The 14106-nt window shown below is 45.3% G+C and overlaps 1 protein-coding gene across 2 annotated transcripts in view; it reads right to left on the reverse strand.

Moving 5' to 3' along the window:
- Positions 1-2297: 2297 nt before the first annotated feature.
- FAM241A (family with sequence similarity 241 member A) overlaps positions 2298-14106 on the reverse strand; it is a 32456-nt gene continuing 20647 nt past the window's right edge. For both annotated transcript variants that reach the window (XM_075929732.2, XM_075929731.2), the window contains exon 2: positions 2298-6289. In XM_075929732.2, coding sequence (XP_075785847.2) covers positions 6044-6289 — 246 coding nt within the window. In that variant the 3' untranslated portion in view covers positions 2298-6043. The remainder of the gene's footprint in view (positions 6290-14106) is intronic.

The raw sequence follows: 14106 nt of genomic DNA on the forward strand, positions 1-14106 counted from the left end.
GGTCTCCAAACACCATGGGCAAGGGACAAGTAGCTGGTGGGGCCAAATCCTGGGGAACCAGTGGGAGGGCCTGGCCCCAGCAGAAAGGGTGAGGCCCCATCTGCACTCACTGGTGGGGGGGGGGGGAAAGAAAAGATGGGTGACAAGGCCCTAGTTCACTCTGCTCTCCTGGGCTATGTCTACACCCACGGCATCTTGCGTGAGTAATATGCAAATGAGGCTAAGCGTGGAATATTGCTGAGCCTCATTTGCATACCTAATGAGCCACCATTTTTTTCAGAAGAGGCTCTTGCACAAGGAGTGTCTACACTGCACCATCTTGCGCAATGCCGTTCTTCCTGAAACGTAGGTAGATGCTCCTTCTTGCACAAGAGCCTCTTCTGAAAAAAATGGTGGCTCAGTAGGTATGGAAATGAGGCTCAGCAATATTCCACACTTAAGCCTCATTTGCATATTACTCGCGCAAGAAGCCGTGAGTGTAGACATAGCCCTGGTGTGTTGATCAACGGATGGGGGTGGGACCACTAGTCCTGCAGGCTGCATCACTTGCAAAGAGGGGAGGGGTTCAGAGAAGAGATGGATCGGAAGCAGGGAGGGGGTAGGAGCTGGAGCAGAGTGCGTTGTCTAGCCCTCCGCAGCCTAGGAATGGTACAGGGAGGAGTCACATGGGAGGGCAGTCATGTGGATGGTAGCCCCGTGCTAAGTTACCTCTGATTTTTACCATATAATAAATCATTGGAATGTAAATATTGCATTATATGTCAGTATAGAGCAACAAACAAGAGATAGTATGAAATTTTAATTTGTATTGACTTTCCTATTTCTTTTGAGGTAGCCTATTGTAAACTAGGCAAATATCTACATGAGTTGAAGGTACCCATGTAAGATCTCTGCATACCTATAAGGGTACACATACTCCCTGGTTGAGGACCACTGGTTCAAAAAAATGTGCTTGAAATAAAACAGCTTTTGGGTTGAGGAATGAGAGGGAACAGCTTGAAGTGGATCTACAGTAAACTTTCGATAATCCGGCACCTTTAGGATCCAGGGGGTGCCGGATTATCAGATTTGCCAGACTATCAGAAGGGGGGGGCTATGAGGGGTATGGGGTGGGGGGGGCGATGCCACCCCAGACCCCTCATAGCCCCCCCTTCTGATATTCCAGCTCTGCCCCAGGCGTCCCTGATTCAGTGGCTGCTGGTCAGTTTCAGTAGCGGCTGAATCCGGGACGCCTGCAGCAGAGCAGCTGGAGTGCTGCTGGGTTGGTTCAGTAGCGCTGCTCCTCCGTGCTGTAGGACCAACCTGGCAGCACCCCAGCTGCTCTGCCCCAGGTGTCCCCAAGTCAGCCGCTGCTGATACTGATCAGCTTCCTGGAGTCAGCCGCTGGTCAGTTTCAACAGCAGCTGAATCCAGATGCCTGGGACAGAGCAGCTGGGGCGCTGCCGGGTTGGTCTGGTAGCACCAGCCCTCGGCGCTGCGAGACCAACCCGGCAGCACCCCAGCTACTCTGTCCCAGGTGTCCCCAAGTCAGCCGCTGTTGAAACTGATCAGGGGCTGATTCCAGGAAGCCCGGGGCAGAGCAGCTCTGCCTCGGGCTTCCAAGAGTCAGCTGCTGGTCAGTTTCAGCAGTGGCTGAATCAGGGACAGCTGGGGTGCTGCCAGGTTGGGTCCCACAGCCCCGAGGGGCAGTGCTATGGGACCTACCTGGCAGCGCCCCAGCTGCTCTGCCCTAGGCAACCCCGATTCAGCCGCTGGTCAGTTTTTAGCAGTGGCTGAATCGGGAAACCTGGGGGCAGAGCAGCTCCAATGGTCCGGCTGCCCGGAGCACTTCCGGGTTCCTGATGGTGCCGGACCATCAGGAGTACTGGACCATCAGATGCCAGACCATCGGAATTTTACTGTATTTTGGTATGTCCTGGGCTGTGTATCACTCACAATAAGTGTTATATAAAAATGTCTGTTTAGACACCAGCAAACGATGGGCTTCCGGGTCTCACACTACTGATCAAATCTAGTTACTCCACCAGTTGCGCACTACCCAGAAAATGCTCCAGCTATTGAAGCTGTAACAAGCTTATACAGAATTTTGGAATTGTGAATTATATTCTTTGCCATTTTAACTTTTAGATAGGTGATTATGTATACAGTTACCAACAGCTGCTATAGTCCACTGATGAGTACCAGTATTCTTCCAAAGCTGGTTTACAATAATTTTAAATTCAGTTGAAAGCTGTGAATTATCAAGACATATCAGATATATTTTGTCAGTTAACTGCTTCCAAATGTAAGACAGAACACAGAGGGAAAAACAATAAATTTATTTGAGGACAGAATATATTTTATTAGAAAGAGTAACAAAGTGCTTGCCACAAGACAAATATCTCCAGGAAACAACATTTCCACTCAGACAATTTCAGTATGTCAATTTTCAGTGCAAATGAGGTTTCATCAGCTTGCTATATGTACAGTTTCCTCACTGTACATATTAATTCAAATACAGGCTCTTTTGGGGACACAGTAAGAGTTCTACAGAAATCTTATTATATGCCCCAAAGACCAATAAGGATTACAGAGTTCATTATTTGATGTGCATTTGGGTGATGTTATTCTTTTATATGATCAGCATATACAAACATAAGTATGTGTAATCAGAACTGGAGAGAGAAAATGACAGTCACATGTATTATTGTTAATAATTTTCAGATTGGATACAAGGAATATAGTCTCAAACAAAATTTACATTCATCCTTTATTTCTGGAGTAGGATTCTATTCTGAATTCTTTACATACTCAAAACTCCTAAGGATTTCAAACTGTAGCTTCAGGGTAGGGAAGAGAAGCAAGGCAAAAGCTGCTCATATTTTCTTGCAGTACTGTACTTGACAATTTTATAATGCAATTTCTTTTGATACACATCTTTGTTCAGTTATGTTGCTCATTTAAAACCATTTTCAATATAATGGACTATTCTATTGAATAGTTCACCTTCAAAAATAAAAAACCCACCCAAACAATAAAACAAAACCAAAAAAACATGAAAGGGACGTGATGTAATGCATAGATATTAAAGGCAGATGATCCTGTATACGATCCTTTTAAGTGACTGTCACAGTCTATAAGTAACGAAATAGGGGACAATACTGAAACGTTGCGGGAGGGGGGGAAAAAAGGTGTCCTAACGATAGGTTGACTTTTTCAAAAGAGATTTGTCTGTCTCCATCTATTTCATAAAGTTTCAGTAATAAATAGAGGGAAATTGGTTTTTTTAGGGTCATAAATATGCAGAATCTTCAAAAGAGGAGAGACATCACTGACAAAACACTTGATTTTAGTTCAAAAGAAAAGAACCACTTTTTTGTCAGTGTGTTTAATGACATGTGTGGGAAGGAGAGCTGCTGGGATGATTATATGCCTACCGTTTGTGATCATTACTATGCACAGACAACATATTCTATGCAGGTAGCTACATTATTTTCCCTATTTCATTTCTGGCCTGTGACCAAGTAGCCCCACTTCTGGCCAGCTATTCTGTAAGTTCCAAAACAAGAGAAGGTTTCCTTTACTTCAGGAAATCAGGGAATTTTGCATAACAACATGTAGTCTGTGCACACCCTGTTTCCTATGAGACATTGACCTTTTCCCTACCCATGCAAAAGGGTTCACATTAAAGGCTCATAACTTGCACAGGAGGAAAAAGGCATGACGTAAAAAATAATCCATTTTTATAATACAGCCTACACACACACAAAATCACTACTACATATATATATATATATATATATATACACACACACACACACACACACACACACACACACACTACACAAACATACAGGGTATACTATATTATTTTTAAAGGATTTTAAAACGTGTTTCCCCTGAGGCACCCGCCATTAAATTCAAATTATATTTCTACTTAGCTTTTGGAAATCCAGATTATGATTAATGTATGAGCAAAGCATATCTATGAACAGTTTATGAATGTACATTATTCCCATGTCACCGGTGTCATTATTTTACACATGTACACACGGATACATTCTTTGACATGGTTCCCGGTTGACACAAACGTACAGCTGAGCTTAACGTTTCACATGCAAATAGTCTCATGAATGCAGTGGGACTACTTACAGAGGCAAACACATGGATAATGTTTGTAGGATTGGGGCCTTTGTGCTTAAATCCACAAATAATAATTGATTTAAAAGACTGTAAAAGCTTACAAGGAATAGCTCCCTAGGCCCTGCACCTAGATCAATGTGTGTAGGGCATAGACTCCAATAAACTCCAAGTGGACACAAGAATCTTCCTAACGACCCAATTAACCCAAGGACTGGGGCCATAGGGATTGTTTTCAATGACTTCAATTGTCTTTGGATGAAGCCCAGTTTGTAAGTAAGACTACTTATGATTAAGATTTGTCAACCCACACATTTGCAGAAACAAAAAGTACAACAGCACATCCCAAATCGTAAATTGCTTTCTTTAAACAAATGTAATAATGAAAAAAGGCATGCGGTCAGAATCAGTTCTCTATATATAATACAGTGATTTGGGAGGGTGCTAAACAGGTAGTCAGCCTATTTAGTGAAGATTTTCTCTGTCTTTTCCTCTGCTCAGCACTTTTCAGGATTGGATCCTACATTACCAAAGTGGATTTTACATGTTTATTTTAAACCTCTATATAATATTTTATTATTTGATATTTTAGCTTACCACACACATCTCTAGATGTTAGATTTCCCAATCATACACACAAAAATCCTGAGAGACTGCAGTTGAAATCTCTCTATCTTTCTATACTTACCTTACTTGCATAATTTCTCATATCTTACATTAGGGGCTGGGCCTGATGTGCTCATATAACCAAAGCTTGCAACTAAGTTAGGATTGGGCCCAATCTTTAGCAAACCTTATCCAAGTTGACAGATACACACTGAATCCTAGGAATGCAACCCATCTTGCAACCCAAACTTGTCCTATAGAGTGACAGTAATCAGTATTATAACAAACTTGCTAGGTGGGGGATTTATATTTATTTGCAAAGTCCTCAAATTATTTTTCTCCCTAAGAGAACTCTTCTGATATTTATAAAAGGTATTAATGACCACAGCTAAGTACACATGGCCTATGTCTGGTCTACATTAGAAACTTTTGCCATTATATTAATGTCAGCTATGGGTATTATTTTTAACCCTGACAATATTATATTGGCAAAAGCCTGAGGGTAGATACAGTTATACTGATAACATACTTCTTCTCCAGTATAAGCTATGCCTACTGGAGGAGGATTTTCTGGTATAGTTATGTTGGCACAGATAGACAAACCTTTTCTAATGTAGGCCTGGCGTTACAGTAACAAACCAATATGCATGAGCATAAAAGTGCAAGCCAATGGAGGAACACATTTTATTTAGCTAGTTAACAGATTTTAGGTTCAAGCTTTCAGAAAAGCTTACGGAGAACAATGTAAAAACAACAGAACACAAAACTCATGTTTATGTGTATTCTTCCAAATAAAGAGAAAATTTCCATTACACAAGAAAGTAGTTTCAAAATAACAGCCACATCACAGAAGAGAGGCTGATCCCATTCAGATGGAGATGTTGCTATACCACATTTAATAAAAAAGCAACCTAGGACTTAGCCCTGAAGGTTGCAGTGGCTCATGTACCCTCACATAGGGCTTGTCCACACACAGAGTTAGTATCTGGCATGCTGGTGTGCTGCAGATTCACATCCTGGCTTGCCACATACTAAATTACCGAGTAGACAAGCTCTTCAAAACAGTAAGTTACTTTGGACAGTACCATTATTAAGAAGATATCGTTTTCATTCCCTCTGGAGATGTGGTAGCACTGATGACTTCCTTTAAAATGCATACATAATTTTAGTCTGAATGTAAAAACCTAACAAACTAATGTGTAGCACAATTTGGAACATTGCAGCTTTTAAAATGCTACACGTGTTTGCTTAAACACAGACATCCACTGAAAGGTGACATGGCTGTAATATGTTATTCAGCAGACCAATTCACCACAGTCTACTGTTGCACGTAAATAATGACAAGGCACAGAACAGCAACTAGTCCAAGAGCTTGTAAGCCAAGGAACCAAAGCATAACCCAGAAGAATATGATTATTACAGGTTCCACAATCCGTTCTCCAAAATACATCCTTGTGAAGCCTATGTTGATAAGGCTTTTGTTAAGTTCACCAAAGAGAGTCCCCATCTTTTTATAGTCATCTACAACAGGCTCTGGAGTGCCGTTTCTTTGTTCTTGCTGGACCTGCAGACAGAAAACAAAAGCAGGAAATATTTTGACATAGATAATATATGATACTGTTGTTGCTGTCTGTCTTTCAATTTACAAAAAAAAATCTCATCTGTTTCTACTTCCAAGAATGAGACAAAAATACATCCAAAATGGAAAACATTAAATGTAGAAGCTGATACGAGTCACATATTTGAACACAGAAAATAGTGAATACAGTGGATTTGTTGACAACTCATTTTCAGTACAATTTCAGAACCACTGAAATGACATAAATAAACTCTACTAGCAGATTAGAAACCATTAAGCATTTTGCAAAAAACTAAACAAAACTGAAGGAATTATTATTATTGAAAGATGGCCCAGGGAAGGCAATGTGCTATGCTAGTGACAGGGAAGGCTGAAATTCATCCTAGGGTGAAGATCTGGTACAAGAAGTTGTGGAAACCACCCAGGATATCCCCAGGTAAGGGAGGCAGCAGAAGGGGTTGAGGAAAATCACTGGTGAAGCAGCAATATTAGGGAGCCTTTGCATTATTAAAGGGGACTCCACACTAGCCGCCACGCACCGCAGCGGTCCCGCCGCCCGCGTACTCCGCAGCGGTCCCGCCGCCCGCGTCCTCCGCAGCGGTCCCGCCGCCCGCGTCCTCCGCAGCGGTCCCGCCGCCCGCGTCCTCCGCAGCGAGAAAAGCCGCTCCGCGTCTCCCTGGTCTGCTGGGGGAGGCCCCCCAGCAGACCAGGGAGACACGGAGCAAAGGCGTGGACGGTAGGACAAGGTAAAGGTTTGGTTATGACAGGACAATAGGATGTACCTGGAATGTGACAGTCTCTCATAAAATGGAAAGGGAGGGATGTGATAGAAGGCAATTATACTATAGAATGACTACAGCAGACAGCAAGCAGCCAGAGATGGGACCTGGGACATCTATAACTGCATTGGACCAGTGGTGGAGAAAGGGACAGTTATTCTACCATATATTTCAGAGCATTTATCTGTGTGTCTGTTCCCAGCAGGGGACATGCACCCCTTCCCAGGCTATGCCCACTGCAGTGGATATGGACAGGTGCTTCTCACGTGGCCTCAAGCTGCTGTGGTGAGAGGGCTGGGATTGTTCTCTTTCCTAAGGTCAGTCTGGACCCCTCATTTCCATCCCAATAACAATGATTTAAATGAAGAAAAACAAAATTTATTTGAGTTATCTGAGCTACGCCAGGTAAATTTTCTAGTAGCCTATAAACAAAATTTAAAAAGCCTCCTTTAGAAATGTGTTAAAAATGAGAGGCATTTACTTCATTCCCTAGTTCTTAAGCACTGATGCAAACAGTCTTGTATTTCTGAATTTCTATGGTAAAATAGAACCTGAAGCTTATTAAAACTATGACAAAAGCCTTCATTGTATTGTATGTTTAATATGGCAGAATAAATGTCAGCCATTTTTCTGATACTTTATAATCTTCAATAGATATTACAGAAATTTTCAAAATGAGATTCTTAATCTAGAGAAAAGCTGGTAAAGCAGTATGTTAGTAATCTTTTCCTTGGACTGAAAAAAAATCTAATAAAGAGAAATAATGTAGGGCTCTCTTTAATTCAACATATTTCTAAACTAGTTTCTGTACCATCCAAGTTAAAATTTGAAAGCGTGCTTCAAAGATTTTTTGAGATGAACAATTTTGCTTCAGCAGGATATCAAAAAACAAGTTAAACTGAAAACAGATTACTCATCCATAAAATATAGATGGCACATTTTTCATTACTAACATTGTTCATCCATGTTTTTGTCAAGTACTTTCTTTAGGGGTGAAGCTACAAAGAGTACCATTAATATAAAACTCCAATAATTCGATATGGTACTTCAAACTGCTAAAGAAACATTACTAAATAAAACTTAAATTTATGCACAAGTAGTCCCATTAAATTTAACGAGAATAGTATGCGGCATAAATTGTCAATGTTTGTAGGACTGCAGCAATAGCGAGTGTATATCATCTTTGTTCAAAAAAGAACTTGCAGTCAGCAGCATCTGTCACTATTTTTCGACCCTTATTCACTATTTCCATGAGACGATTCACACAGTTAGGCATGTCTTTTATAGTTTCAAAATCATTGCTTGATAAAGTAAGTCTTCTTTAAAGAAACAGAAATTGAACAAGCTGTTCAGCCATTACACAACTCAGCCAATAATTTCTATATAAAAATGTGGTTCCCTTTTGGCACATTTCCAGACAGAGCACCCATGCTCATGCTTTACTGTCTCCATGACATGGTTTCCTCATCCCCTGAACACATGGATGCCCCACCATTGGCTCTGCTAGTTTGTCACCTGCCAAAATGCACAAGGAAAGCCACACAAATTGCAGTAACTTGTGCTAGCTTCCCCAGCTGTGAGGGCAACCTTTCTTCACTAGTACTCGTCATTGAATTGTCAACATGGATAGAGGATTACTCTTTACTATATTTAAGAATGATCTTTTAAAAGTTATTTGTAGTAAATCTATGTAGATACATGTAATGATTGTTTTTTCTTTTACAGTAAAACCTGTGTTATCTGGCACGCTTGGGGATTAGGGCATTCCGGTTATCTAAAAATTCCAGTTATCTGAGGGTCCCAGCTGCCCGGCTCAGCTTGGAACAGGATATCAGGCCAGGAGGGAGGGTACAGGAGGAGTCTTGGGGCAGGATGTCAGAGCATGCCGGGAATATGGGGTCTTGGCGGGGGGAGGGGAGTGAGTAAGGGGGATTTGGGTGAGGGGTCTGGGCATATGGGGGGATGCTTACCTGGCTTGGCACCCTGCTGCAGCAGGGAAAGCCTCCAGGCAGCATGCTCTTGTTCCTTGCGGGTGGGAGGGGAAGACCCCGAGCCATCACCCCTGTATCAAACAACCTGCCTCCACCTGAATCCCCCTTCTGCACCCTTAATCCCTCATTTCTGGCCCCTGCCTAGAGCCCACACCTCCAGCCTCAGTCCAGAGTCTCCTCCTGCATCCCAAACTCATCATCCCTGGTCCCACCCTAGAACTGACAACCTCACCCCCCTCGCACACTCCAACCCCTTGCGCAGCTTGGTGAAAATGAGTGAGTGAGGGTTGGGGGATACTGAGTAACAGAAGGAAAGGGGATGAAGTGATCAATTCTACTAGTAATTTGAAAAGAGCCCAAACATCTTTAAGATTATGTTAGTTTGGTCACAATCTCAGCCTAATGCTATGTTAGCTTTGAGCCAATTATTGTTGCATGTTTTTTACAGCTGACCTATACACAAATCTGCACCTAAATAACTACATCAGTTTTAATTCACAACTTTTGTCATTTAAGTAAGTCTATGCATGGACACTCTTAAGTGTACTTAACTGAAAAAAATGCACATTGATTTCAAAAATGAGTGTGCCAACACACAGTCTTCACCATAACAAATAATTTAAACAAATGTAATTATTTCTATTCAGATCTGCCAAGGGTTGCTCTGCACGTAATGAAGTACTTAGGCTGTTTTTTATTTTTTTAGTTTAATTAATGGCAAGTGTGTACATATGTATATTTTATATTCAAAGAGCGCATCTCCAAGACACTGAAACATTACTACAGGTTGAACCTCTCTAATCCAGAACTCTCTTGTCCAGAAACATCTGTCATCCGGAATGATTTTAGTAAGCTGGATGTCCACCTTTCATGGGTGTGGCCAAGTTTCCCGTGGTCCCATAAAGTTTTTTTCAGACACCAGTCCTAGCTCTCAGTGGTCTATGCTGTTATTTAGTTTTAATTTACCCCCACATTGGGGGGTGGACCCTGGAGTGGCTGAAGGGGATAGGGGATTTGCCACACATCCAAGACTAGAGCCTACACTCCTACCCCAGCCTGGTGAAAGTGAATGAGATTCAGGGAGGAAGGGCAACCGAGCAAGCAGAGCAAGGCCTCGGAGAAATGTCCTCTAACAGCTCCGTAATCAATAGAAATGTTGGTAATGTTACTAGACAATATTGGCCTCCCATGGTCCAGAAAATTCTCTCTTGTTCAGAACCAGTCAGGTCCTGAAGTTTCCAAACTAGAGAGGCTCAACATGTAGTGGCTACAAAGCCAAAGTAAAGGAATTACCAGTATTTGACCGACCATTTCCTTACAAACAATTCTCAGTTTCTACCGTGGAAGGTCCTTTGTAACTATACATCCATGTTTCACCCATTGCAGATAGGACATAGTTTGAAAACACAATAAAATTCTAGGATCTTTAATGCTTTTGTTTCCTTAGTATACTGGATTTTTTTTTTTTAATATGGACTTTTATTTGCCCAAAGAATGCCAATAATTTTATTCCATGTTAAAAAAAAAATCTTCCTGGAATAGGAAAGAGTAGTATCATTAATCTATTAACTGACATTATTATTTTAACTGCTTCCAGCTTTCTCTGTGATGACATCATTCCACTGCTATTTTCCTTATGTATTTATAGCAATCACTTTCCATTTTCCATGTAAGAACTGTTGCCAAATATTTAGAGAAACAATTCTAAATATTTAATCCACTCCACTGAATTCAGTATTCAACACTATCCTTTTGAACAAATAGGCCCCAATCCTGAAAAATGTAAGCGTGTGCTTCACTTCAGTGGAACTATTGAGAGTACATAAAGTTAAGAAAAGAACGGTTACTTACCTGTAACTGTTGTTCTTCGAGATGTGTTGCTCATGTCCATTCGAAGTAGGTGTGCGCACCACGTGCACCGTGTCTTCCAGAGCATTTTCCCTAGCGGTACCTGTAGCGCCGGCAGGGCGCCCCCTGGAGTGGCGCCGCCATGGCAGGGCATGAGTACTCCTACCGGCACTGCCCCACCTCAGTTCCTTCTTGCCGGACACTCCGACGAAGGGGAGGTAGGGTGCGAGTCGAATGGACATGAGCAACATCTCGAAGAACAACAGTTACAGGTAAGTAACCGTTCTTTTCTTCAAGTGGTTGCTCATATTCATTCGAAGTAGGTGACTACCATGCTAACCCCACGGAGGAGGGGTCAGAGCAGTCATACCACCAGAGTCATGAAGTGAGGTGAACAATAAACAGATTTATTTGAACAGCTCAACACTTATAAGGCACCATTTAAGAACAAAGACAACCGGAACATATTTACATCACAGATTCGAGGACTGCAGAACTCACCCTTGCATCCTCCCTGGCCTGCTGAGGTAGCGCATAGTGCGTTGCAAACGTGTGAAGGGAAAACCAGGTGGCTGCCCTGCAAATCTCTGTGATTGAGGAAAGCTCTTGCCACCCTCGCATCGAGAAGGGCCCCCACGAACTCCAGATGCTGGGAGGGGGTGAGGGACAACTTTTCGTCGTTTAGCATAAGACCGAGTCTTAGGAAGAGGGCCTTAATGAGTGTCACGGGAGCTTTTACCTGCTCGTATGAGCGACCTGGGATTAGCCAATCGTCAAGGTACAGGAACGCGCGTACCCCTTGTTTGCGGAGGAATGCCGCAACCATAGCCATACATTTGGTGAATACCCTTGGTGCCGTGGACAACCCAAAGAGGAGCACCGTAAACTGAAAATGGTGTTGGCCGACCATAAACCTGAGGAACCTCCTGTGGCTGGTTCTGATTGCCACGTGGAAGTAGGCATCCTTGAGGTCAAGGGTTGCGTATCAGTCTCCTAACTGTAGCACTAGGATGACCGAGGCTAGGGTCACCATTCTGAACCTGTGTTTTATGACTGCCTTGTTCAAATTTCTGAGGTGCAAGATGGGACGGACCCCTCCCTTTGGTTTGGGGACAACAAAATATCGGGAGTAGAATCCCCTTCCCCGCAAGTGTAAGGGAACCTCCTCTATTGCCCCTTTTACAAGGAGCACAGACACCTTCTGGCGCAGGATGTGTTCGTGAGCAGTGTCCCTTAGTGGGAATGGAGAAGGGGGGTTTGAAGGCGATGGGCCCAGGAATGGGATGATATAGCCCCCATTTACGATGTTTAGAACCCAGGCGTCTGATGTAATTAGTGCCCAGACATGGGCAAAAAGGGATAACCTGGCCCCAAACGGGGGTCCAGGGTGGGAAACTGGTACAGGACCCTCAAATAGCGCGTCAAAACTGCGGTTTGCCCTGATGGGAAGGGCCATGGGGACCTCCCCGCTGGTTATCCGCCTTGGGGTGCTGATGCCGACCCCTAGCGCCCTGGGGGTGCGCAACCGCCCCGGAACCTCCACCGGAAGCCCGGGAACGGCGCCTCCAGTAATCCCCACGGGGGACCTGGGGCTGCGCTCTCCCCCGCTGTCGATAGGGCAGCTGTCGACGCTGCGGGGCAGGCGTGTGAATGCCCAAGGATTTCAACGTGGACCTTGTGTCCTTCAGGGTATGGAGCCTAGAGTCGGTGTGCTCCGAGAACAAAGTGTTTCCCTCGAATGGCAAGTCCTGGATTGTATTTTGTACGTCAGGGGGAATCCCCGACACGTGCAGCCAGGCTCCGCGACGCATCACAACACCGGTCGCCATGGTGCGGGCTGCTGAGACAGCGGTATCCAAGGACGCCTGGAGGGCAGTTCGTGTGATGACTTTGCCCTCGGAAGCAATGGCTGCGAACTCCTGGCAGTTCTCCGCTGGGAGCCGATCCCTGAATTTTTCGGCTGCCTGCCAGGTATTGAAGGCATACTGGCTTAACATCGCCTGCTGGTTCGCGATGCGGAGCTGTAGTGCCCCTGTGGCGTAAACCTTACGGCCCATCAGATCCAGCCGTTTAAGCTCTCTTGCCTTTGGAGATGGGTGAGGCTGAGGGAGCCGGTCCTTTTGGGCCGCAGCCTGCACAACCAAGGATCCTGGGATGGGTTGCCAATACAAATGCTCATGTCCTGAGTGCGGGACATAATAGTGCCTCTCGACCCCTTTTAAGGTAGGGGTCAAGGTCGCTGGCGTCCACCACAGGGCCTTTGAGATCTTGGTCACCGTCTTATTGAGCGGTAAAGCCAACCACGTGGGCGCGTCCTCAGTGATGATGTCCACCATTGGATCCGTGTCCTCAATGACAGGTTCCACTGGGATGGCTAGATTCAATGCCATGCACCGGAAAAGTTCCTGGTGCGTACGGGCATCCATGGTAGGCAGACTAGGTGCCGGGTCTGCTAGAGCCTCGTCCGGGGACGACGACGAGGACGATTCCTGGGTTGGGATAGAGCCAGATGGCGCCAAGTGCGGTGGCGGTTGTACATCCTGCGTACCCTGCGGGTTCATCTCCGCTGCCCGCACCATTGGATCTGGTTGTGGCGCCCCAAGTGGAGAGGGGGCCCGAGACAGGAACGCCGAAGGATGGGAGCGGTGACCTGACGGCCCTGAAACCGAAGGAGGGGGCGCCGAGCCCTGCCATCGATGGTAGGCCCAGGGAATCCAGAATGGCCACTGCGGATGCGGAGGCCAAGCTTGCTGAGGACGGTCCCGCTGGTGCCGGGACCGAGACCTGTGGGACGAGGAAGCAACTAAGGACCCTGCCGGCTGCGGCACGGGGGTGCCCAGGCCCGGTGCCGGGAGAGTCGATGCCGGCAGCTGCGGCATCGGGGTGGCCCAGTCCTGGTGCCAGGAGAGTCGATGCCGGCAGTTGCAGCACCGGGGTGCTCAGGCCCGGTGCCGGTAGGGGAGTTGCTTGCAGTTGCAGCATCGGGGTGCTCAGGCCCGGCGCCGGTAGCGTGGATAGTGCTAGTTGCGGCACCGGGGTGCCTAGGCCCGGTGCCGGGAAAAAACGCCGCCATCACGTATGGTACCGGCCCAGTACCCGGGGTACCCAGGCCCAGTACCGGGGGCGGTGCCGTAGGAGCCGCCGACTGCCATCGGGCTGAATCCGGTGCTTGAGGGCGCGGAGA

The sequence above is a fragment of the Pelodiscus sinensis genome, chromosome 4 (assembly GCF_052426305.1).
Source record: "Pelodiscus sinensis isolate ZL-2025 chromosome 4, ASM5242630v1, whole genome shotgun sequence".
In the NCBI taxonomy this organism is placed as follows: domain Eukaryota; kingdom Metazoa; phylum Chordata; order Testudines; family Trionychidae; genus Pelodiscus; species Pelodiscus sinensis.